The sequence below is a fragment of the Rousettus aegyptiacus genome, unplaced genomic scaffold (assembly GCF_014176215.1).
Source record: "Rousettus aegyptiacus isolate mRouAeg1 unplaced genomic scaffold, mRouAeg1.p scaffold_m13_p_1, whole genome shotgun sequence".
Taxonomy (NCBI): Eukaryota; Metazoa; Chordata; class Mammalia; order Chiroptera; family Pteropodidae; genus Rousettus; species Rousettus aegyptiacus.
This window is the reverse complement of record NW_023416284.1, coordinates 5,955,424-5,979,405: the sequence shown is the minus strand read 5'-3', so window position 1 is coordinate 5,979,405 and position 23,982 is coordinate 5,955,424. Positions and strand designations below refer to the sequence as shown.

Here is a 23,982-nt window from a genome sequence, read left to right as displayed (position 1 = left end):
GGGCTGGGACAGGGGCCGGGGGATGGGCCAGGGCTGGGGACAGGGCTGGGGACAGGGCTGGGACGGGGCAAGGGTGGGGCAGTCACCAGAGGAGGGAGGCTCTGGTCCCAGGTGGAGAACCAGCAAGCACCTTAGTGTCCTGGCTGGCACAGTGGCCATGAGGAGCCTCGGAGCCTCTAGGGAACCCTCCACCCCACCTCGTGTGAGTCCCCAAGGACACAGGACGAGCACGTCACACAGCACTGCAGAGCTTCCTGTGTTTATTCGGGTGCGAGAGGCAGTGAGCGCACCTGAGCACCTGCCCCGGGAGCCGGCGCGGGCGGCAGGGGCTCTGCTCCTTCCCTGATCCTGAGGTTTTCACACACGTGACCCGGACTTGCACAGTAGAACAAAACAGACTTCTACACACTCAGCACCCCCTTCCCTCACCGAGTCTTCTTCCCACCTGGGGGGTCCCGGGAGACTGCCCATCTGCCTGGGCATCGGGAGCCCAGGGGAGCGCTGGGCCGGCGGTGGGGGCCCCGGGGCCAGGAGGGCGGCCTGCGGACCTCCAGCTCCCAGCCGGGCCAGTGCTTTCCTGAAAGACACTACGAAAATACATCGTACCGGAGAATAATCTTCTCCCTTCCAGAAAGGGCTTGACAGGCGCTGCCTGCTGCTCACTTCTGCCCCATTCCAAATATTTTTACCTTATTTGGATGAAATGCATTATTTTTCTAATGAAAGGCTTTTTTCCAAAGGGCTGTTTTCTCTCTGTCCAGCGGCTGCCTTTATTAGGCAGCACTCACGCCGTTTTGGGGAGGGGTTTTTTCCTCCCTGAAATCACGCCAGGCTCTCTGTCCTCAAAAGCCGACATTGGGTGCTCAGAAGGCGTCGGGCTCAGGTTTCTCCGTGTGACCCCAAGACAGCGAGGCCCCTGGCCATTGCGGGTGCCCCCTGGCTGCACTGCCCCCAGCTCTGGCCCTGTTTGTCCCCAGGCTAAGGGTCCTCCGGTCACCCTGTCTGGTCCCACTGCAGGACAGACTTCTGGAAAACAGGAGATGACGACGAATCGTCACCCAGCTGGAGCGGGAGGCCCCCGTGACTACCCACTCAGGACCAGGGGTTTCCACTGGCCAAGGTCAGGGGGCGGCAGAGCCCATCTTGGCCCCGAGGCCCGTCCCGTGGGGGCCGAGGGAGCTTTGGATCAAGGGTCCGGCCTCTGGCCGACCATCTCAGGCCTGTGCACCTGGCTCCTGGTCACGGGCCCTCATCCGGGCTAGGCCGGCAGCCCTGGGGTGGGGAACCCTGGCTCCTCTGGGGACAGCGAGGAGGCAGAGGTGACACTCGCTGAGGGCTCCGCTCGTCACATGAGGCTATGAGCATCAGAGACAAAGCCTGGGAAACCACCCTGGGGCCAGACCCTGAGGGAGTCAGGGGGAGGTGACATGACACCTCCAATGTGCCCGCCTGGTGGGTCAGAGAAGAGCTTGCTGCCGGGGGAGGGGCCTGGGCAGAGGTGAGGTGTCTTCTGAGACAAAACAGCCCCGATGCCAGGTCGCTCGCCCTCGGCCCTCCCTCGGCAGTGGCAGCGCTGTGGTCTGGGGCTGGGGGGGGGGGATACGGGATGGGGGGATGGGGGGATGGGAGGTTGGGGATGAGGGGAAGCGGGGGTCTCACGCCCGCTGCGGAGCCTGCGCCGCGGCCACGCGGCCCCTGCTGTGCCTCCCCGGGGCGCCCCGATGTGACCGTGGCCTCTGTCCCCATGCCCGGCCACAACGCTGCAGGCCAGGGCCGCTGTCCCGTGGGTGCAGCTGGGTGCTGTGAGGGCTGCAGGGAGGGTGGGCGGGGCGGCCGGAGGGGAAGAGAGCGGGATGCCGCCGGGGAGCACAGCACACTCGCCCATTTAGGGAGGGGAGCTCACCGCGCTGCACCTCGCTCTACTTCAGGGCTACGCACAGCACCCTGAGGCCCCTCTCCTCCTGCAGCGGGGTGTCGCCCTCAGCAGACACTCGGGACTGAGGACGGAGCCCCGGGCTCTGGGCGAGCAGCCCGAGGAACGCGCAGGCCTGGCCCCATGTCCCCTGCGGTCACCCCCAGGGCTCGCCCGGGGCAGCCCTGGCCGACATCCGCCCTGGGCACGGGGCGCCCTGAGCTGACGGGGAGCCGCAGGCAGGAATTAAATAGTGGCGACTTGTATTTATTAGTTACGTACAGTCGCGTCTCCTCGTCCGAGGCCCACGCCCGACCCACGGACGACCGTGTGCTGCGGCCCCGGCGCCGGGAGCCGAGCCACGATGCGGCGCGCGCGAGGGGCTCAGCGCGGTGACCGCGTCCGTCCGTGTGTCTGGGAGGGCGGCAGGAGTGTGGCGGGGGCGGGGGGCGGGGGGGCCGGTGGACGCGGCAGCGGCTCGGCCTCCTGAGGGTCAGAGTGGAGCCGGACACCACCGCTCGGCATGCGCGGTGTTGGGCCGGCTGAGACGGCCGCCCCTGAGCCACGGTCACAGCGAGGTCAAACACACCAAGGTCAAAGGCCCTGCGTCTGGGCGGAGCCGAGGGCGGAGCTGAGGGCGGGCCGGGCGCAGGCGGGTGGGCGTGGCCTAGTCCCGCTCCTGCTCGTTGCTGGCGCCCTCCGGCCGCCGCAGCTTCTCCACCTGCTCGGTGATCTGGCCGTCCCCGCCGCGGCGGTCCTCCCTCTGCACGCCCAGGCGGTCCTCCTCGTCCACGCGGCTCACGTCCTCGTCCTCGTCCTCCTCGTCCTCCCTCGTCTCCTCCTCGCCCTGCACCTCCATGCGCACCTGGCCCTTGACGTCCACCGCCCCCTCGCCCTCCTCCTGGGGGCCCAGCAGGTGGTACGTGGCCGTGGAGCCCTCGGGGCTGTGGCCCTCCTTCACGGGCGAGGACGACGTGGACTCGTTGCTGACGGGCGAGATGTCGCTGCTGCTGTGGTGGTTCACGGTGGCCGGGCTGGAGGGTGACGGCGACTTGACCGGGATCTGCCAGGAGGGGACCTTCGGGGCCGACGGGGACAGCGGGAACTGCCTCCTGGCCAGAGGGAGGAGAGGACGGTGACGTGGCAGCATGCCGGGGCTCCCCCCGCTCGACCCCACTCAGCCGCGGTGCCACCGAGCAGGGGACGGGGCCGGGCTCCGCTGACCGCGCTCCAGGCCACTCGCGCCCCCTCCTCGCAGAAACAAGGCGTCCTGGCCGCTGCAGGTTGGACACAGACCAGAGGTGGCCCCGGCTGCCGCAGAGAGCACTGGGCGCCCCACTTGGGGGCCTCCTGGGCCCTTCCAGCCCTGAGCCAGGCCCGCCCTCCTTGGCAGCTGCTGGACAGCCAGCCTGAGGGCCCGCCGCAACCGGGCGGCCACTTCCTCCTGGTCCTTACCCTGTCCCCACCTCCAGCCCCAAGAGAGGGAGCTGGTGGGGGTGGGGAGCCAGAGGACTGGGACCCCAGAACACCTGGGGGACACCCTGAAACCGGAAGGGCAGCGGTGGCAACTTTCCTGGAAGACCTCTGGGCTCAGCACTTGGGGAAGAGTGTGCCCTCCCCCGCTCCCTACCCGGGCCCCAGGCCAGCGGCCACCAGGAGCAAAGCCAACTTGAGGAGGGGCCAGAGAGGTCGGGCGCTCTTGGCAAAGGCTCGGAACTCGCCCTCCAGAACAGGCTCCTACCTGTGCCGGAGCCAAGAGGATGGAGGCCCGCTCCCCGCGGGCTGCCCGCCGGCCCCCAGCACTGGGCCGGGCCGAGGCACTAAGGAGAAACTCATCTGGCAGTTCCCTTGGCCCCGACGTCACCCAGCGCCTGTCCCTGTCCCCCTGGGTTCAGAAGCAAAGTGGATTCTCCCAGTGACAATCATGCCTCCCTCGGGCCACATCCTTTTCTTCAGAGGGGGCCTGGAAGCATGTGGCTGAGCGCGCAGGGCGCTCTGGTCGGGTGGAGAGGCGCCCTGTGCCTCCACACGGCCTCACGCAGCACCCCCCTGAACCCTGGCCCACAGAGCCTGAGCAAGGCTGACCTGGGGCACCCTGCAGACACCACCTGGCCTGGGGTCTGAGGACTATGGGACTCCTGAGACGTCTTTTAAAGACAGACAGTCCAGGCAAGCCACCCGGAGCTGCGCCGGGGACACCCCCCCCCCCGCCTCCCGTGAGGGCTCGTGGCAGAGGGACGGCAGAGGGGGACTGAAGCCAGGGGCAGGGAGGGGGCGCTGCTTCCGCCCCTGTCTTGACCCGGTGGAAGCTTCAAACTGAGGCCTCCCGGCTCTCTGCGGAGACCTTCTCTGGGACCGAGCTGTCACTGGAGGACCCGCTGGGCCCAGCACAGAGGAGGTGGCTCCGTCTGGGGGGACGGGGACGTTCTCCTTTGTTCGAGGCCTGGCTTTCTGGCTCCAGCTGCCCTTGCCCAGGTCTTGACAGGACTGAGGAACCGTTTGTATTTCAAAACTCTTGTGGGCGCTGCAGACTGTCCCCCTGGGGGACACTGGGGACGGCAAGCAGAAGCTCAAAAGGTCCCCAAGCTCAATGCCTGAATCATGGAGCTCAGTCAGGGACCAGCCGACCGGGCCCCTCAGGGGGCACACCTCCTCCCACAACAGCAAGCCTGGCCCCGGGGCCGCCACGCCCCCCGCCCCCCGGGCCCAGAGCGGGAGCCCCACTTCTCGTCTCCTACCGATTTAAAAGAAGCCCTTTCAAAGAGTTAATTTCCGACTTGAGTTCGTTGATATTCTGGGACTCCAGGAGCCAGTTGGTGGATGTGGTGGCCTGGAAGTCACAACACAGGGGAACAGGGATCAGAGTGGCGCCTGTCCCCCCTGAACTCAGGCCCCTGGGGGGGGCAGGACAGGCTGTGACTTTGGGAGGACGTGGGGCGCACCTGGGGGCACGCTGTGTCCTGTGCCCCAGCCTGGTGACCCCTTGGGGAGGTTCTGCCACTGCCCATCAGGGGTCTGCCTGGCTGGGCCTCTCTGCTTAAATGATGACACCCTTAAAACGCATGTCCCTCGAACTCCAGCTGTGTGGCTGATGACACCGAGGAACCGTGCCGTGCACGTGGGGGGAGCAACGGCGCTTTGGCCACATAAGCTAAACGACGCGACGCCAGAAGGGCCTCATCGTGCAGAGGCAGAAACTCAAGCGTTCGCAGCGGGGAAGGGGAAGTCACGGATGGGCCTCAGAACTGCCCGGGGGGCGGGGGCCCCTCTGCTTCTGTGTGTTCGGAATGTTCCATTAAAACAAGTAAAATAAATGAAGTCCACCTCTACACCCACGACGCCCGTCACCTAAGTCCTTCTCCCTACAGAGCCACACACAGAAGAGAAGGCTGGGGCTGGGACGGGCAGCCGCCCTGGCTGTAGACACCCGACAGGTACCCGGGAGCCGCTGGAGGGTCGGAGAGACGACCTCGGAGAGCACGGCTCCCGGCTCCGCAGGGGCAAGCCCCAGACTTCACCCTGGACTGCACCCCGGTCTGCAAAGCCGCGACCTGCAGACGGGCCAGCCAGCCACCCGCAGCCACCCCTGTGGGAGGACAGCGAAGGCTCGGCACCCAGAAAGGAGCCATCCGAGGCCTTCACTTTAGTTTCTGTCCCCAGGGAGGGCTCTGACCCCTGACAAAGGCCTTCCTTCCACGCATACCTTTCCCCTTTGAGTGTGACGCTGTTCTCCACACAAACTTCACAAAACCACACCTTTCTTTGGCAAAGCTGGTCGGGACAGGTGGAGAGGAGGAAAGCTACGACAGTGGTCCCCCAAATGCCAGCTGCCAGGTGCCAAGGCACCTATGAAGTGTTTATGGGCCAGTTCCAGGTGTGATGGCCTCAGGTGTGCGGGCCTGCAGGATCCAGGCTGGAGGCCACCTCGGGGTGGCTTGAAGCACACACATCAATCGTGCAAAGCCCCCACTCCCCTGACACAGCGACCCCGCGCCGTCAGCGCAGGAGAATGCGGGGTGTCCCAGGCTGGCAGGCCCTGCTTCGTGTCTCCGACGTGGGGTGGGGCACAGCCCTGCAGGGAGAAGCCCCTCAGAGGCGCCGCGGGGCTTGGGAAGGAAAAGCCGGGCCGTCTCGGAAGGCGCGTGCAAACACCCACCGCGCACACGCACAGCCCCCCCGGCGCCCCCACTCCAGACCCCCAGACGGCGCTGCCCCGGGAGCCACTGTTCTGGCTTCTCTGAAACCTCGAAAGCTACCGCGGCCCATTAACGAGGGAGCCGTTTCCACTCACCGGCCGGCAAAGGACTCAGATTTCCAAACGCATATGGTGCCAGATGCCAGGATTTAGAAATAAAATCTGACATCTGGGGCTTTTTAGCCAGTCTCTTTAAAAAACAGTTGTGGAAAACTCCCAGCCTTCAGTTTTATGCAGGTTTTTTAATTACTTAACGCTCTTCTTTTTAATTTTTTACAGTGCTGCAGTAGGAGTTTGGAAGCCAGATATAAAAACTTACGTTACAGCTGAGAAAACACAGCGCCGAGCTTGGTTTATGGGGCCGGCCATCCTGCGCACAACGTGGGTTTAGATGCCAAGCCAGGGAGCCCGCGTCAGTGTCAGGACGATGAATGAACGGGGCCGGGGGCGGCCATCAGGAAAGCGAGCACGAGGGGCTCAGGCAGCTTCCGACCACCAGGCACAACCCTGGGCTCCCTCCCCTCTTAAAACAAAACATGTGGTCTCGATCTTAATGGTTAAAGTCTGAAAACAGTTTTCCAATTTCCGGAATGGCTTCTGGCCACCGGCAGGCCGCCACTCCAAAGATAACAGAGGATGGGGGTGGGGGCCGCAACCAGGCTCCTGGTGCTTTACAGCCGCCTGCCCCCGGGCAGCACACACGGTGGCCTGGCCGGAGCTGGCCACCCCGCAACCGGCCACCTGAGGGGGAAGTGCCGGCAGCGCCTGTGTGTGTGTGTGTGTGGGGGGGCTCTGAGGACGGGATTCTTGGGGACTCTCTTCACAGGAAACACCCCAGATTCCACCTGAAGTGGAAAAATTCCTGTTTTGCTGGGTTGTTGTAAATGTGCAGGATCTGAGCACTGACTCGCACCGGGGCGCGGCCTCCCCTGGGAGAAACACGCGGAGGGGGGAGGGGGCTCCTTCCCAGCACCAGGTGGCCAGAAAGCAATACTGGAGAAGGGGACGGCACGGGGAGGGCAGGGGGGTCCTGGAGCCACGGGACGCTGTCCCCTGGGCCCAGCCTGCCTGAGGCAGTGCCTGGGGAGTGACCTTGTCACACGCCCGCAGAACCCCGGCCGGAAGCCTGCAATCCTGGGAGCTGACTGCCGCCAGCCACGGTTCTAAGCACACGAAGACAGTGCAGGAAGCACCATCACAGCTCCACGTGCAGGTGAGGAAACTGAGACTCAGGGAGGTTAGGTGACCTGCCCGTGGCCACGCAGCTAGCATGTGCGTGAAGGAGACTTTAACCCAGGCCATCTGATCCCGGGGTCTGCTATTGCTAAGGCCACTTCGGGTTCAGGAACTGAGGCGTGGAAGCTGCCCCAGCTGAGCCCCGCTGGCGCTGCTCCCCGTTAGGTTCCCCGACCCCGAGACCCGAGTCGAGAGAACCTGTGCCCTGACACCCCCTGCGCCTCCCGCCCCCCAGCTGTGACCAGCGACCCAAACTGCAGGCGAAGACCATTCTGTGTCCCCGCCGACCGCCTCCAGGGCTGGGCGTGTGCTGCCGCGGGAGGTGACAGGGAGACAAGGGACGTGGCCTCCGCCACGGAATGCCCCTTCTCTCCGCTGGGGCAGTGCGGGCCCGTCACATAACCAGCGTGACAAAAGACTAAGTCACACGCCACGGACACAGTAGGCGAGGGGCGAGGCCGTGCGAGGCACCTGGAGCGACCCGAGGGCCGGGGGCCGGGGCGCGTACCTTGGCCGTGGCCAGTTCGTGGGCGAGCTCCTGCACCTTCTGCTGCTGCTGGACCAGCAGCTCCTGGACGGAGGCTAACGTCATCTGCAGCTGAGTCACTGGGCGAGAAGAGCAGGGGCGACTCTGTTAAACGACACACGCGGACCCCTTTCCCTCGCTCCGCACGCCCTACGCTGCAGCACCTAACTCAGACACCCCCATACCCCACGCCCACACGTTTATCTGCACCTTGGGAGTCGAACCTCTAATACTTCTGCTTTATCTTTCTACTGTGTAGTTGTCCAAGGTCAACACTACATCCGTCCAAAACCTGCCCCCCAACTGCATCTGCTGACTCCCTGCTGGGCTGCTGCAGGCCACCCACCGTCTCATGGGCCTCCTCGCCACGTCCCTGCGGAACTCAGGGGTCAGGGGACGTCTCCAGCCCCTGCGGAACTCAGGGGTCAGGGGACGTCTCCAGCCCGGGGAGGGCCCCGCCTCAGGCCTCCACACTGCGCAGGGTCCTTAAAAACTGCGCTCCCCACCCTGCTTCCCTGACGCTCCTTCCTCCCAACCAAGCTGGGCCGCACAGCTCCGGGTGTCACAGCATCACGAGACCTCGTCTGGGCCTCGGGGCCACCACCACTGGAGGGTTTCTGAGGGCTGCCTGGGCCAGCGGCTCTCTCTCGCTCGCCCGAGTTCTTAGTCTCAGAGCCTCCACCTAGTAAACAAGTTTATGAGGAGGAGCCACCGCTGGTGTGACAGGTCCCAGCTAACTCGGGCCAGCGCTGGGGCCCGGGTAACGAATGCCAGCCCCGGGAGTCGATGGCGGAGGGCGTGGCCGGGGCCCCCCGAGAGCCACAGTAATTACAGCCTCTCTTGACCCCGCGTTGGATTCTTGGAGGGAAGGGGGAAAATCGCTGAAAACCCCCCTGAAAACCTTATAGAAGCAGAAATTAAAAATGAACTTTACAGCCCTTAGAAAGGCTGTCATTTTATTCCCCTTATTAATATTCTGAGGTTGGGAGCCTTTCCGTAAAAACATAATTAATTGAGGCCGCGCCGACAGTAAACAAGCAATTTCAAATTAAACCGAAATGACGGCGGCTTCATTTGCAAATGTGAACAGATTCTCAGAGCAGATAAATGAAGTCACCACATAAAGTGGAGACGAGGGGAGAGGGGAGGGGGCAGGGAAGGGGCTGCTGGGGAAGGCTCTGAGGGGCGACTTGACGGACCCATTAATTTTCACCTGTCTGCGCCACGCTGCCGCTCAGCTCCGAGAGACTCGCCTCCATCCTCTGCAGTTGCTTCCTGTCCTCCCGGCCGCCCATGATGAGGGGGAGCAGGTATTTCTACAAGAAGCAGGGTGCGTGTTCGAGTTACCCTCCAATGGTCTGTCATTCCACAGACCGACTCTCTGTCGTCCCCAGGCCAACAACGAAAACGAACAAGATATTCAAAAGTTATGAGACTGATCACAACCACGTACAAATGCTGAGGAAGGGCCAGGACCAGGAGTGGGGGCGGGTAAAACCGATTCGGTTTATTCTTATGGAAAACTTTCGGGTTCTTTTAGTTTTCTTAACGGTGCTATAGTGTGTATTATTTCTGTAACGAAAACATTTTAAATTCTGCTTTAAAAGTTGTGAGATAAGACTGTAAAAGATCACACGAGAAAGTGCGATCGCGGTGGCCTCCGGGGGACAGGGAGAGAGGCTCCATGCCACACTCTTCTGAACCCATAACATTTTGAGCCATGTGAATGAATTATCTACTTGCAAACAAATAGTAAAATTAAATAAAAAATTACTTAGAAGACTAGATGAGAATCCACAACAGATTTCTGGGCTCCCCAGTCCTTTCACTGGAGGATAATGTATGGACATCCCGAGGCCGTTGGGAGGGGTCCCCTCAGTCCTTCTAAATGACGCCTTGACCCCTCCTGACAACCTTCCTCCAGCGGAATCAGATGCAGCAAACCCCCCCAGAAAGAAGGGCCAGGGCCGGAAGGGAGCGGAAAGGGCAGGACCTGGAGAAACTGACTATGGCGGTGGGGAGAGGGCCACCAAGCAGGGGGCCCCCAAATGCGGGGAACCCGTGCTAGGGAGGGTGAGGGCTCCGGAGCACTCAGGAAGAAGGCTTGAGGGGTGAAGGGGCGGCGGGTGGGCGGCAGGGTGGCCGTGGCTGGGTGAACGCGCATGTGCTCCTGACGCCCCTCCCCCTGCCCCCCACTTCAGAGTGTGAGACCGGCCACCATCGTGAACAGGGTGGCCCCAGGGGCGGTGCAGTGCAGGCTGGCAGGGGAGGTCGCCTGCAGAGCGATGCAGGAGGATGCTGGTTCTCACTCTGCTGGGGTCCCAGACAGGAGAACAGAGCCACTTCCCCACGAAGGCGCCGTGCCAGGGAAGGCCAAGGCGGGCCCTCACACGGGGCCTGCGGGAGACCGCGCTTCGGGAGCACCCCCTAAGTGGGGGGCATTATTTAGTGCACACATACGTAGAAGCATCGTTTACTCTGCAAAGTGCTTTTCAACCGCCGTGTGAGTCATTCATTACCTGCAATGGAGCTGAACCTCACCAGATGTAACCTCATGCCCTGGGCTGAGAATTTTCTAAGCACAAAAGTCAAGAAATTCTTGTACATGTAACAAACTAGGAATTCCATGTCTGAGATCAAACGTGCCAAAAGAAGGGGCACGTGCCTCAGTCTCTAGGTATCCGTAAAACGCGAGGACCGTTTACCTGCTCCCCGGACCTCTCTTTCTTTAATTTAAAGACACTATTAGCAAATGTTTCGGAAATTCTCTTGTCACCATCGGGACTGATTTCTTACTGTATCTTTTTTAAAGAGGAGAGGGCAGATCGGAGCTTCATGGAAACAGGCCATCCACACCGAGGGGAGCTCTGCTGTCCGCGGCCATCGGGTCGCGGCTGCCCGAGGGGGCGGCGTGTGCGGCCGGGTGCTTGCTGGCTGCTCTGTGCAGCCGGGACTCTCAGTTCTACTCGTCCCGGTGACTGTACAGTCAGCGGTCGGAAAGAGGCTTCACTCACACCAGCTGAGGGGAGGCACTGGGTCACAGAGGGAAGTCCCGGGACACAGAGCGTCACGGTGCCGGCTTCCTGACATGGAAATGCCCAGCTCCAGGAGTAGACGAGACGCTGGAGAAAACCCGTATTCTGCCGCGACGCTGCCATTCGCTTTCGTACTAAGTCAAAGTTAAGAATCTCAGAGTGCAACGTTCAAACGTGTTTCACGTGCTGAAAGTTACGACGGTGAGTCCGGGTGAGTCGGGTATTCACCCAGACTCTTAAAAAAAAAAAAAAATCCCCTAGTCAGGGGCGGAGTGGCAGGCGGCCTCGGGGAGGACGGGGCTCTCCTCCGGGACCAGCGCCGGGGAGTCCTCCGGCCACTGCTTTACTTGTTGTCTCTGGGGACCTACCCTGGCTCTGCAGCTTCCAGAAAAGACTCATTTGCTTCAAATCAAAGTTCGTATCTGGTAGTTAGTACCTGGGATCGGGAGGTAAATGTTCACTCAGTTGGGGGCAATGACCCCCAGGATCCTGAGGGTTGGCTATGAAGCCTGGGAAAAATCTTCGAGTTACATGGATGCCAACGCAACACACAGGAAACAAAAAACAGGCCTCGTGACGACGACTGTGCTGGGTCCGCGAAGCTGGTTCCGGACGCCACGGCGGGACCGGAGGGCAGAGTGCTCCCTCCCCACCACGCGCCCTGCGGTGCCGCAGGCGCACCCGGGGGCTTCTCGACAGCCTCGTGAGGCAGGGCCCGCTGGGCCCGCTGTCCCCGCCGTACAGACGAGACCACGGAGCCTGCGGCCACACGTCCCCCGCGTGGCAGGGCCGGATGCGACACAGGCGGCTGGGCTCCCCGTCCACGCTTAGCCGCCACGCCATTTGGTCTCCCCAAAACCCCGTGCCTCTCACCGCGGGCCTGACACGGCCGACCAAGCGACAGCCCCGCAGCCGCCCTGCAGGGCAGGGACTTCGAGGGGAGATGCCGAGCCCAGTGGGTGAGGCGGGGGCTGAACCTGCTGAGTGCACCCACCCGGGTGGGGGCCGGACCTGGACTTGAACCCCCCGGAGTGCGCTCCTCACTGCAGCCTGCCTCCACACGCAGGCCCACTCTGCCCCCGCGCCCTGGGGCGGGGGCCACCACGCGGATAAAGCCCAGGACAGCGGGCCACGGGGCTGACGGCCGGGCTTACCTTGTAGAGCTGGTGAAATCCGAACGCGATTCCCACCACGATGACGGCCAAGGCACTGTAATCTCTCCAGCGGGAACCCACGGGGCCTGCGGGTGGGAGAGAAGGCGCGTTGGGAGGCGGGGCACACGTGTCCTTCCCCAGGGCAGGGACGTGCGCTCAGAGTCCTCATCCCACGGGACTGGCCCCTGCCACGCCCGACCACAGGGGCCCGTGTGACCGCCAGGACACCGGGCAGCCGCGGCCCCTCCTCCGGCCGGGTGCTCGGAACCACCTGCCTCCACGCGCCTGCTGCGCGGCGCCCGGCGTGAGCCAGGCCCCGGCGTCGGGGGGGCGGGCGGTAGAGGCGACCTGAAGACCGTCGGCGCGGTGTCCACTCCGGGGACCAGGGAGCCCGCGGGGGGACATGAGCACACGCCCACGTGCCCCGCCGTGGACAGGGAGAAGCTAAGAGCCACCTCGGAAGCGGGCTGGGTGGAGGGCGGCCTCTGCATCACCCGTTCATTCGACGCTTTGGGACGCACTGACCGTGCGCCTGACTACGCGGCGGGCGCAGGAAGGGGACACGGAGCGACGAGGTCCGCCTGCTCGGCTCTCCTCGTGAGCTGGTGGAGAAGCGACAACCCACGGGCGACGCCCCCGCCAGGTGAAGGCAGCGGCTGACCTGGCTCCGGGGAGCGAAGGCGGCCAGTGTGGACGGGGAGCCCCTGGGCCGGACCACGCGGAGGCGGCTGCCGGCCAAGGGCGCCGCAAGGACAGAGCGGGGCCGAGCAAGTGCGGGAGCCGTGGCGGGTACTGAGCAGGAAACGGGAGGAAAAAGCAAAGCCAGGAGGAGACCGTGCCCAGGGAACCCCAATGTCGTTTCACACAGGCATGGGGTCACCGAAGGCCTGACGAGGGGAGTGACGGGCCAGCTGCCCCTGGAGAACAGCAGCAGCAGCCCCGAGGGTGGGCCACAGCAGGGAAGAAAGCGGGAGCTGCCGGGGGCCCCGAGAACAGGAGCGGCCGGGGCGGGGCTGGCGCCCGACGCAGGAGGACAAGCTGCTGTCCGAGCTGCTGTCCGGCGCGACCCCGGCAACGTCGGCCAGTCTTCACGAAGGGGCGGCTCCTGGCCCAGCGCCCTCGGAGCGGCCCGTGTCCCTGACCCCGTCCGACGCCCCAGCGACCCTTAGAGGCGCGGGAACCAGTCGCGGTGCCCCCCTGGAGCCGCCGTGTCCAGCCCACCCAGCCTGCAGCCCGCCTCCTCTCAAGGGCCGATGGGGGTACCCAGAGGCGCCCGCCCGCAGCACGCTGCCGGGAGGAGACGAGGGCCGGGGACCTGGGAGTGAACGGGGACGGACACAGAGGTGGAGGAGGCAGCGCCCCGCGGCTCCCAGGAGCGCCCCGCCCGCTGAGCACCGCCACACGGGCGCCGAGCCGTCAGGTGCTCACCTCCCGCGGCCTGGAGGTTCGTGTGCCACCCCGCCGCTCCGGGCCAAAGAACAGGGAGGGCCGGCTCTCAAAGCCCAGGGGCAGGACTGGGGCGCCCGGGGAGGGGGCCGCTGGCCCGCAGCCCCGTGGGGATCAGAGCGGCAAAGACCCCGAGGGGGCGAGGGCGACGCTCCCTCCCCCGAGCTGCGATGGGGCCCTCGGGGAGCAGAGGAGACACTGAGGGGGGAGGGGAGAGTCTCTCCTGGGCCACCGCCTCCCCTCCCCGCCGGGGCTCCGGCACAAACTAATCCACAGGCGGCCTCTCCTGCAGCCCTCGGCCCGTTTCGGTTCTACAGGTTTTGAACAGGCGACGCACGCGGTGTGAACGTCCCGTAGACGATGCCCGTCTGCTACGCGCGGGCACCATGCGCCCCGGCGGCCACTGCCGATCGCTTCCCAGCCGGCCGGCCGGGGACTATGGATGGGGACCATCTTCCTTCTCTTTCCCCTACGTCTCATTCTCCTCTTTCCCACGGCCGTTTACTGGTCCATGCAGACGGCCCCAGTCTTTTCCCATTTCACGCCACGCCGCCTGCCACCGGTGGCCGTGCACACACGTCACCTCCCACACGACGCACCAGCACCTCTGTAACCGTGGGTTCCCGTGAGGCGGGTCCGAGGGCCAGCATCTGCAGTGCTGACGGACACGGCCAGGCCGCGTTCCGCGGGGGCCACACCGTTCCCTGCCACCAGCCCCGCACACTCACAACGGGTTAACCACGGTCAGTCGTAGAGTCCTGCCCACAGCAGAGTGCGGGAATGTACTTCGCTCCAGGTTTACTTTGCATTTATCATATTATGGGTGAGGACTGACTTTTTCAGGGTGCTGTGTATGTTCCTTACTTTTCCACGCCATCTATCAACTTCCTTATCGATTTACAGAAACTTTTTTTATGCAGGGAAATTAGCCCCCTGTCTGCGGCAGGAGCTGCAAACTCTTTCCCAGTTTTCTCTTCTCTTGGCTCTGCTCATGGTGCTTGTGGCATGCGGGTGTTTTCATATCTACATACATTTATCCATCTATTCTTTCATGGGCTCTGGGCTCTGGGGTGCCAGGACTCCCCTGCCCCCTTCCAAGTCACGTGGGGACGCTAGTGTCACGTCTAAGAAACCGGCTCCAGAAGGCGCTCGGCTGCTCCGACCTGTGGTGACACCCCGTCCAACGGGCGTCTGAGCAGGCGGGCAATCGCCGCTTGTCACATCCGTCCAGAAGCGCGGGGGGCCCAGGCGTGCCCCACTCCTGTCCCATCCCCGGCCGTCTCTGCTCAGAGGGCTGCGATGCGAAACCCAGCACCTAGCGCAAGTTCGTTTTTAGGAGGAAAAAGCGAAGCTACTGGTCCAGGGTGCTGCTGCTCGTGAGGGCTGCAGCCCGCACGCGGCACGCCCAGCCGCACGGCCGGCCCCGCAGAGAGAGACCCCCAGAACGGGCGCGCGTCCGGAGTGTCCTGCTCACCACTAACTCCCCAAATGCCCGCTAAGCATCTGACAAGAAAACAGCTGCAACGAAAACCGGACCAGAACCTGAAGCTCGCCGAGCCTCCCCCTGCACACCGCCCCGAAGCGCGCCGAGCCTCCCCCTGCACACCTTGAGCCTCGGGAAGCACAGCCTCTCGCTGGGGCACCAGAGCCGCGGGGCTGAGCAGGGGCAGAGGCTGGACTCGCTCTCAGCGGCGGCCCTCGCCTGTCCACACCCCTGCCCAGGAAACACCTGTGGCTCCCCGCCGGCCATGCCCCTCGCCCCGCACTGCTCCCTGTGCCCGCCATGCTCGCGTCGAGAACATTTTATTGCCCCCTGGTTTTCATTATTAATGAAAAGGAACCAGAATGATCTTTCCTAAAGTTCAGAGAGTCTATAAAGACAAGAAGCTGAAATGCCATTTTACTCGTTTTGGAGATGTGTGATACAATTCTATCTTGTGGCGGAATGAAAAGAAAAACCACGATGGAGAATACCGCTACCCACTGAACGCCTTTCAAAAGGTAGAGACCAGGGCCACTGAGAAAGCACTCGGGGTGATCCAAAACTGGCTCACACCCTCCCTGGGGCCACCTGGAGTCCTCCCCTGGCCCACCCTGGGGCTGCCTTGCTCAAGCGCAGGGCAGACCGACCACGAGTAAACTGAGAGCAGAGCACCCGGAAGGTAGCACCTCTCTTGTCGCCATGATCCCTGAATGTCCAGAATCCTCCAGTCGAGAGCAGACAGCGGGGCCACGCTTTCCAGCTCCAGCTGGAAAGAGAAATGACGCCCCTGCGCCCAGTCCGGAGGCAGGTGTCTGCAGACAAGGCACACGGGGCAAGGAGCCCGAGAGCAGAGACCCTGGATCCCCGTCACCAACCAGATGGTGCCCGAAGTCATTTTCCCTTCTTATGAAGCACGACCCCCCTGACTGAAGGTGGCAGGGCTCCGCTGTGCTTAAGCAGCCCAGGCGCGGTGATGTTCGTACCGTCACTCAGCTTCAAATTACCCACAGCCCTTTCCCAGCAGGCGTGACCGGCACACTGGCCGAACGGCGCTTCCCCAACACAGCGCGTCACTGCGTCTCGTGAAGGACGACGAGAGACCATGGCGGCGAGTCTCATCCTGCCCGAGCGAGCACTTCCGGGACTTCCCTTGGGCCCTCATGAGGTCAGAGGACAGACTCTGCCTAGCAGAGGGTGTGGGGCTCTTCGAAACCCCACAGCTTCCTTAGCGTCCAAGGATTCCCGCCCACCACTTGGGCTCTGCCAGCCTCAGAGGTTTCGGGCGACTCCGCCGTGTCTGGGGGCCCCATCAGGGGAGAGCGCTGCATCCCCTCCATGCCTCCCAACCCGCCCCGAACACCAGCAGAACCCACGTTCCTCAGCTCCTTTAGCTGCATCTCCACCGAGCAAGAAATCCTCACCTCGCAGGTGGGAGCAAGCACCACCGAGCGGGAACACGTGTGCCGGGCCGGGAATCGTGCACACAACTGCCACGTCGAACTCGAAACCACCAAGTCAGAGTCTCGGTGACAGCACAGAAATGCCACTGCCCAGTAAAGAGTCAGCGGCACAGAGCTGGAAGCTGCCACGAAACCCTCGTGCGCAGACAGTGTGCATCCAGCAGTGTGCTGGCTGACGGCAGGAGGAACCGTCGAGTCCTCGGGGACGCTGCAGCCTGCGCACGGGGCGGGCCTCGCCACGGCCCCCTCCACACGCACGGGCTGGGGCCAGGACTCCACACGGCCGTGTGCCCAGGTTCTCAAATCACCCCATCGGCTTTGCTTGCCAGCCACCCTGATATTTAAATGATGAGACAGGCTCATCCACGGTGAGGCCCTGGAAGGAAGCCAGTCTGCCAGATCGGTGTCAGTTCAGCACAGAGCCGCGGGGCTGAACACACGGACAGACTGGTGACCAGCTGAGGGGCACCGCAGGCTGAGTCGAGGAAGGCGGGCAGCGGGCAGAAAGACACACCGACCCAGGCCGCGCGGCAACTAGGGACAGAACGGCTCTGCTCTGAATGGAAGCACCTGGCGGCCTGTGAGGCGAAGGTGCCACAGCTGTGCCCAATGACAGTCACATCCGAAAATTCGAGGCCTGCCTTCGCGTGTACACCCTGTGAAAGACAACATTTTCCACTCCTCGTGAGCTGCAATCCTATCAGCAGTGCCGTCTTCGGCCAGGAAGGACATTGAAGCATATCTATATCGTCACTCACGGATTAAAAAATATGAACCCTAATCACACTGTAAGAATTCAGAAGGACCCAGAAATAGACCCGTGCTTATACGGTCAACTGGTTTTTGACGAAGAGGCCAAGGGAATGCTATGGGGAAAGGACAATCTTCACGACAACTGTGCGGAGACAACTGGACGTCCAAACTAGGAGAAACAGACCTCAGCTCTTGCCTTACGCCATACACAAAAATTAACTCAAAATGGATTGATCACGCACCTCAACCGAAAGACAAAAACTATAAAGCTTCCGTAAGAAAACAGAAGACTCTGAAGAAAATCTCTGCAACCTTGGGGTTGGCAATGACATCTGAATATACGAAAGGCATAAACCATAAAAGGAAAAAAAGATGATAAAATGGCCATCTTCAAATTTTAAACTTTTGCTTTTTAAAAGGCACTACCAAGAAAATGGAAAGGCAAGCCACAGGCTGGGAGCAAAACATCCGCACAACACACACTTGATACAGGACTTACAGCCCGAACACACGAAGACTTCTCGTAATTCATTAGTAAAAAGACAGACGAGGTGAAGTTTTAAATGGGCAAAAGACTGGGACACTTCGCCAGACACATGAATGGCCAATAAGCATACGAAGATATGCGCGACATCGTCAGTCACGGCGGAAACACAGACTGAAAGTCCAGTGAGCTTCCATTATGCACACGAGAGAGTGGCGACTCTTAAAAACTGAGCATACCAAGGGTCGCCAAGGTCGTGGAGCAACCGAAACCCTCGCGTGCTGCTGACGGGAACGTCGCCGGGTGCGGCCCTTCTGGACAACGGTCCGACAATGTCACATAAAGTCAAACGTAAGGTCTGACCACGGCATTCCACTCCCAGGTATTTACCCAAGAGAAAGAAAAGCATAGCTGCCCACAAAGACTCGTGTGTCCGTGGCAGCATCAGTCGTAATAGCACCGAAGTGGACACTGGTCACCAGAGGAACGGATTGTGGGGTATCCATACGACAGGCCGGGGGTGGGGGGTGGAAATGTGCAGCTCACAGGGTCTGAACTCCTCCTTCCTGGTCCTGTAACACACATGTATGTATGTACACATGCAGGCGTGTATGTATGTGTATCTGTCCATCTACCTATGCATGTATGCAGGAAGGTAAAGAAACCAGACCCAAAAGACTACACGCTGTATGATTTCGTTTACGTGAAATTTTCTGAAAGGCAGAACTTCGGGGACAGAGAGGCCACTGCTGGTGGGCAGGACCGGAACTGAGGACAACGGAGATGTGGAGAGCACACAGAAACTTTTCGGGGTGATGGACATTCTCTACATTGTGACTATCGTGTTGGTGACGTAAATCACGAGGAGCTGGTACAACTCAGCGAACTGTACACTTAAAAGTGATTAATCTTATCATGTCTCCAATTTTACTTCAAAAACGCTAATTAGAAAGAAAAAAATGAAAGGAATCCAGAAACACAAAACTGCACACGACCTAGCAACTCCGCCCCAGATCTCTACCAAGAGGAAGGAAACCGTGTGTCCACGCGAGACTTCCAGCACGATTCGTGTTAGCCAAACCTGGAGAGGACCTGAACGTCTGTCAGTCAGAACGAGCCGACAAAACGTGGCCCACGCACACCGTGGAACGCTGCCCAGCTGCACGAAGGGGCGAAGTACTGCCACATGCCGCCTCATCCACGAGCCGCAGCCAACGGGTCACACGCCGTGTAATTCCATTAATGCGAAATGCCCAGAAAGGTACAGTTTTAGTGGCTGCTTTGGGGCTGGAGGTGAGATTAACAGTGAAATGAGCACAAAGGATCTTATTTGGGGCTTATAAGTGCTCTAAAAATGATGTATGGTTGTATCACTCAGTAAAATTACCGAGTCGTTGAATTGTACACTTGAAGTGGCTGGGTTTCATGAAATGTAAAATATACTTCGATAGCTTTGTTTAAAAAATAATTTTTTAGGAAGAGTCTAGATACAGATCCACGCATATGTAAATGATTGGATTTTTGATAAAGGAGCAAGAAATTCGATGGAGGCAGGATAATCTTTTGAAGATACGGTACTGGTGCAACTGGATATCCACATAGGGAAAAATAAACTTGACCTTCACCTTATACCACACACAAAAGTAACTGAGAATGAATCAACATTAAAATGAACACTATGAAAATTCTAGAAGAAAACATAGGAGACCATCTTTTGAACCTTGGGGTAAAGGCTTCTGAGGACACAAAAACCATAAACTGTAAAAGGGAAAAAAAGATAAATGGGTGTGATCAGATTTTAAATCTTTTGCTCTTCAAAAAATGTTAAGGGAATAAAGCAAGCCACAGACTAGGAAGAAATGCTAACAATACATACTTTTGACAAGAACTTAAATCCAGAATACTTAAAGAACTCTTCTAACTTAATAAGGCAATTAAAAACAGGCAAAAGATTGGAAAGACACTTTGCAAAAGTTGCGCAAGTGACAATAAGCACATAAAAAGATGTTCAAATTAGTCATCGCAGAAACGTAAACTCAGATGCCTATGAGATCCCACTACACACACGTTAAAACTGCCAACGCTAAAAAGACTGGGAATGCTGTCAGTGAGGACAGACAGGTAGCAAACTAGAATTCGCATTCACTGATGGGTTTGCAAAATGGTGCAACCACTTCAGAAAACACTTTGGCAGTTTCTTATGAAGTGAGACTCACTCTTAACAGATAACCTGCGATTCCACTTCTCGGCATTTACCGGAGAAAAATAAAAACACAGACCTGTACACGAATGTTCGCAAGAGCTTTACTCGTAACAGCTCAAACCTGGAAACAGCGCAAAGCCCACCAACCAGTGAACAGGTGAGCCAACGGGGGGGTGTCCACAGCACACGACGCCGCTCGGCAGTCACAAGGGCGGGACTGCTGACCCGCACGGCACCCGCACGGCACCCGCACGGCACCCGGAATGAGTCTCAAAGGCGTGATGCTGAGCGAAAGCAGCCAGACGCGGACGAGCACACACTGTAAGTTTCCATTTATGTCAAACTCCAGGAAAGACGAGTCTAATCAGGAGCAACAGAAAGCAGACCAGTGGCTGCCCCGGAGTCGGGGTGGCTGGCGCTGGCCGGGAACGGGGCGCGCGGGAACCATTCAGGGTGCTGGAAGTGTGCGCAGTGTGGTGACGGCTACAGGGACGTGCGCGCTCGTCGACACTCGAGTCGTACAATTAAAATTGGTGCGTTTTATTTTGTGTAAATTATACCTTAATCAAGGCTGATGCTTTAAAAAAGGCTGGTCAGAACTTTAAAAGAAAAAAAGCTGCAGGAAGTCAGCAGCGACTGAGAACAACGCCCAGCAGGTTAGATTCTCACTCTGCTGGCAGCTGAGACCAAGGGAAGAGGTGAGACCCAAGAATTCTAATTCGACTTTTTAAAACACACCCTGTGATATTCGTTACATATGAAAGAACATAACATTTACATAAATTATGAAGAATAATAAAATTAGCAATCCTAAACCCACCTGTTTTGCCAGCTAAAACTTTCCCTCTAGTTCATCGGTGGCCTCCTGGAGGCAAGGCCTGTCCTCTACTTCGCCAGCCGACACGGCCCAGCACGCAGAAGGCCCCACTGACCGGCTCAGCTGCCCCGAGTGGGTGGTAGCATATGACAGCCTTGCAGTGCGGAAGCACATGTCCATCACCATTTACCCATTCAACAAGTATTTCTAGAACATCTTCTAAGTCACGGTCCTGAGTCAGAGATTAAAAAATATTTTTTAAAGCCTCTGAGCTCAGGAACTCACAGTTAAACAGGAAAGACAGTGAATCAACATTTCGGAGTATTGTGGCAGGGAGAAGGGGGCTGAGTGAGAAGGCAAGGAGAGTGTCCATCCTCCAGGCATGGAGGCTTTTGAGGGATTCCCTGGGCAGGGGGTGGGGATGCCCACAGCAGACCCCAACCTTGAAGAAGAGCAATGAGCTGGCCAGGCAGAGAAGAGCAGGAGGGCACTGCACCTGGACGACCGCGTCCCAGGACGTCGTCCCTAACTCCCCCCAGATGGAGCACCTGGATGACGGCCTCCCAGGATGTCGTCCCTAACTCCCCCCAGATGGAGCACCTGGATGACGGCCTCCCAGGATGTCGTCCCTAACTCCCCAACAGCATCTGCTCAGATGAGACAAGTAACTTTAATACCAGCCAAAGAGTAACATGGTCACACAGGTTATACAGCCTTGAATAACCAGATGATGCATTTCAAAGTAAAAAAATCACCGTGCTTCTGACTGTCCTCCGCCAGGGTGACTGGCCTGGCCTCTCGGGTCGCCTCTTCTGACACTCCGGCCTCAGGCTCCAGCCCCTCTGGGTGTCGTGTGGTTTCGCGTCCGTGCGCCTTCGCCTGGATGTGCCTGTTCATTCTGTCTGGCCGCAGCATCAATCACCATCCCCCAGGTCCGCTCCACCTCCTGCTCACTGAAGCACCCCTTTGCCTCGTCTGTGACACTGTCCTCACCTGGGCCGAGCTCACAGGCACTGCCCTGTTCCTTTAGCTGCCTTTCCTACGATGTAGGAGCAGCTGGGGCGAGGGACTAGCTCGGCTATTAGTGCTGCCATCCCGGGGCTCCAGCACCGTGCCAGGCACTAGCAGGCACTCGATACTAAATGCTTGCTCAGTGAATTCAGATAAGCAAGGGTAAGTGTATGTTACTAAACGGGGCTACGACAGAAACAAACTGAGAAAGAACACACTCTCTGTCATGATTTCTAATGAAATGTCAAAACCTTTCCCCAACCTTAGATATTTACATCCTATTTTAAGAGGCAACTGAAGCTATAGGTCAGTCTCTGAAAGGCCTAAATTGTTTATCAAAGACAGTAGGAGGGGGGGAATATTTAAGCCTAAGAAAAAATTACTATCCTACAAAATTCACACTGGCCCTGCCTGTATCTCAAAGCTACCTTGCTTCTTGTCCCCCTGGGAGGAAAGAAGGAAAATCAGCTTGGAACGAATCGATCAAGCAAGCATTTATCAGGACTTTCCGTCCAGGACTGCGCTAGGCATCGCACACGCGCACGCGCACACGCATGCACGCTGCTTTCGGCTTCAAAGTCAAACAAGAAGAAACGAGAATAAGAAGCGCAGGATGTCAAATTCGCTCTCAAATTCTGGCCTGGCTCTTCCTCGGCTCTACCCAACTTTAAGCCACGGCGACACTGGTCTACCCTCACAGCAGGTGACACCAAGTTCCCCCTCGTGTCCGCCTCCTACCACTTGCTCAAAGCCTTCTCTCTCTGACTTCTCGTGCCCACACTAATTTTTCTCTTTTCTGTATTCTTGTGGAATTTCTTGTCTGTATAATTAATTTTGGCATGAAATCACTCCTTGTGTTATCATCCTCTCTTAAAAGAGTTTATCTTACCTCTTCCGGGGCGCCCGAAAGATTCTTAAAGATCCTGCTTTCAGTCTCACGATACTGTACTGAGTATACAGCAAGTGCTTAATGATGAACTGGGCCTTCACGTTCTCTCTGCCGTCAGTGGCATTTACTAACATCTCAAGGTCAACCTCATTCACCAAAGAGCAGATGTCAAAAGAGGTACCGAGCACTGGACACCTACCTGCCACTGAGCAGGACGGCAAGTCCAGAGGTGATGACCCAGAGGCCGTGGGCTCCCTGCAGTGGTCTCGGAAAAGCTACCCTTCCCTGCGATGTGAGCATTCGGGGCTGACCCAAGAGAATCCCATTTTCTGGGCGTGGGCTCAGAGACAGAATGTCCTTAAAACGCCAAGGAATGGGAAGAGAAGGGCTGGGAGCTCCAGATGTAAAGTCGGCAGGAACACACATGAATGGAGGCCATAAATCCCTCCCAGGACGCAGACAATGCCTCAGCGATAAGCATGCAGATTGCACACCTAGTTCAGAAACTCCCCTGAGTTTGCTTGTAATTAAGGGGGTTAGAAAGGTAAAAAAAATATATAAACCCAATTAATCATTTAAATATTTAAAGTCAGATTTTTCCCTCACTCCTGGATTAGTATATTTCATAATGCCAGCAGCAGACAGCCCTGGTTTTTACTGGGGTTCATTTTAGAGCATGTTTAAACTAGTCAGATTGAGTGATGCTTCCAGCAACTAATCGCATGTCAAATAAAAGATATTTTATGTAATAAATTACCGCTACAAGTAATTCAAATGTCATTTATCAGTTTTATTATCAGTCAGGCAAAGTCTTCTTTCTCTATATTAATCAAAATCAAGCTTCTTTTTTTTTTTTTTTTTTGGAGCAGTTTTGACACCTCTTGGCAAAAGTACAGAAGTGAAGAGGTAGGGTCACCCCCGAGCTGGAGGAGCAGCGTCGTGGTACGAGCGAGCAGCTCACAGCGACGACTAAAAACTTCAGGTGTTTAAAAGTGCCATTACCATTGTTTTTATACTAGCGTCAAAGCAGGAGGAAGTCTGTCTCTAAGAAGATGTATTTTATTTTTAGGGCTGGGAGACTCTTAAAAATACTCCTACCTAAATACCTAACCGGGTAATGCTTTTTCTCAGAGAGTTCTGGAAGGGAGAATGATATAAATGACTGAACTGCCCCGCCCCGGCCCATTCTTCTGCCTCTTTCGGAAAGACTAACAGTTTAACCCTTTGTGCTTCCAGCCAGTCGGCAAACACCAGCTGTTTGGGGCCAGCTCCGTGACCAACCAGAACACTTTGTTCTGAGCAAGAAGTTTTCCAAGTAGCCGAGAGACCTGTCTGGTATTAAGTCATAGAGGAAACAGCTGGACTAGAACAGATGTGC

General features: G+C 58.7%; 1 protein-coding gene across 3 annotated transcripts in view; it reads right to left on the bottom strand.

Moving 5' to 3' along the window:
- Positions 1-243: 243 nt before the first annotated feature.
- The window catches only part of PEX14 (peroxisomal biogenesis factor 14), a 115,119-nt gene continuing 91,380 nt past the window's right edge, over positions 244-23,982 (bottom strand). For all 3 annotated transcript variants that reach the window (XM_016149381.2, XM_036228594.1, XM_036228599.1), the window contains exons 5-9: positions 12,059-12,144; positions 9,083-9,185; positions 7,852-7,949; positions 4,651-4,742; positions 244-3,024 (exon numbers count right to left, since the gene is read on the bottom strand). In XM_016149381.2, the coding sequence (XP_016004867.1) occupies positions 2,580-3,024; positions 4,651-4,742; positions 7,852-7,949; positions 9,083-9,185; positions 12,059-12,144 (824 nt within the window). In that variant the 3' untranslated portion in view covers positions 244-2,579. The remainder of the gene's footprint in view (positions 3,025-4,650; positions 4,743-7,851; positions 7,950-9,082; positions 9,186-12,058; positions 12,145-23,982) is intronic.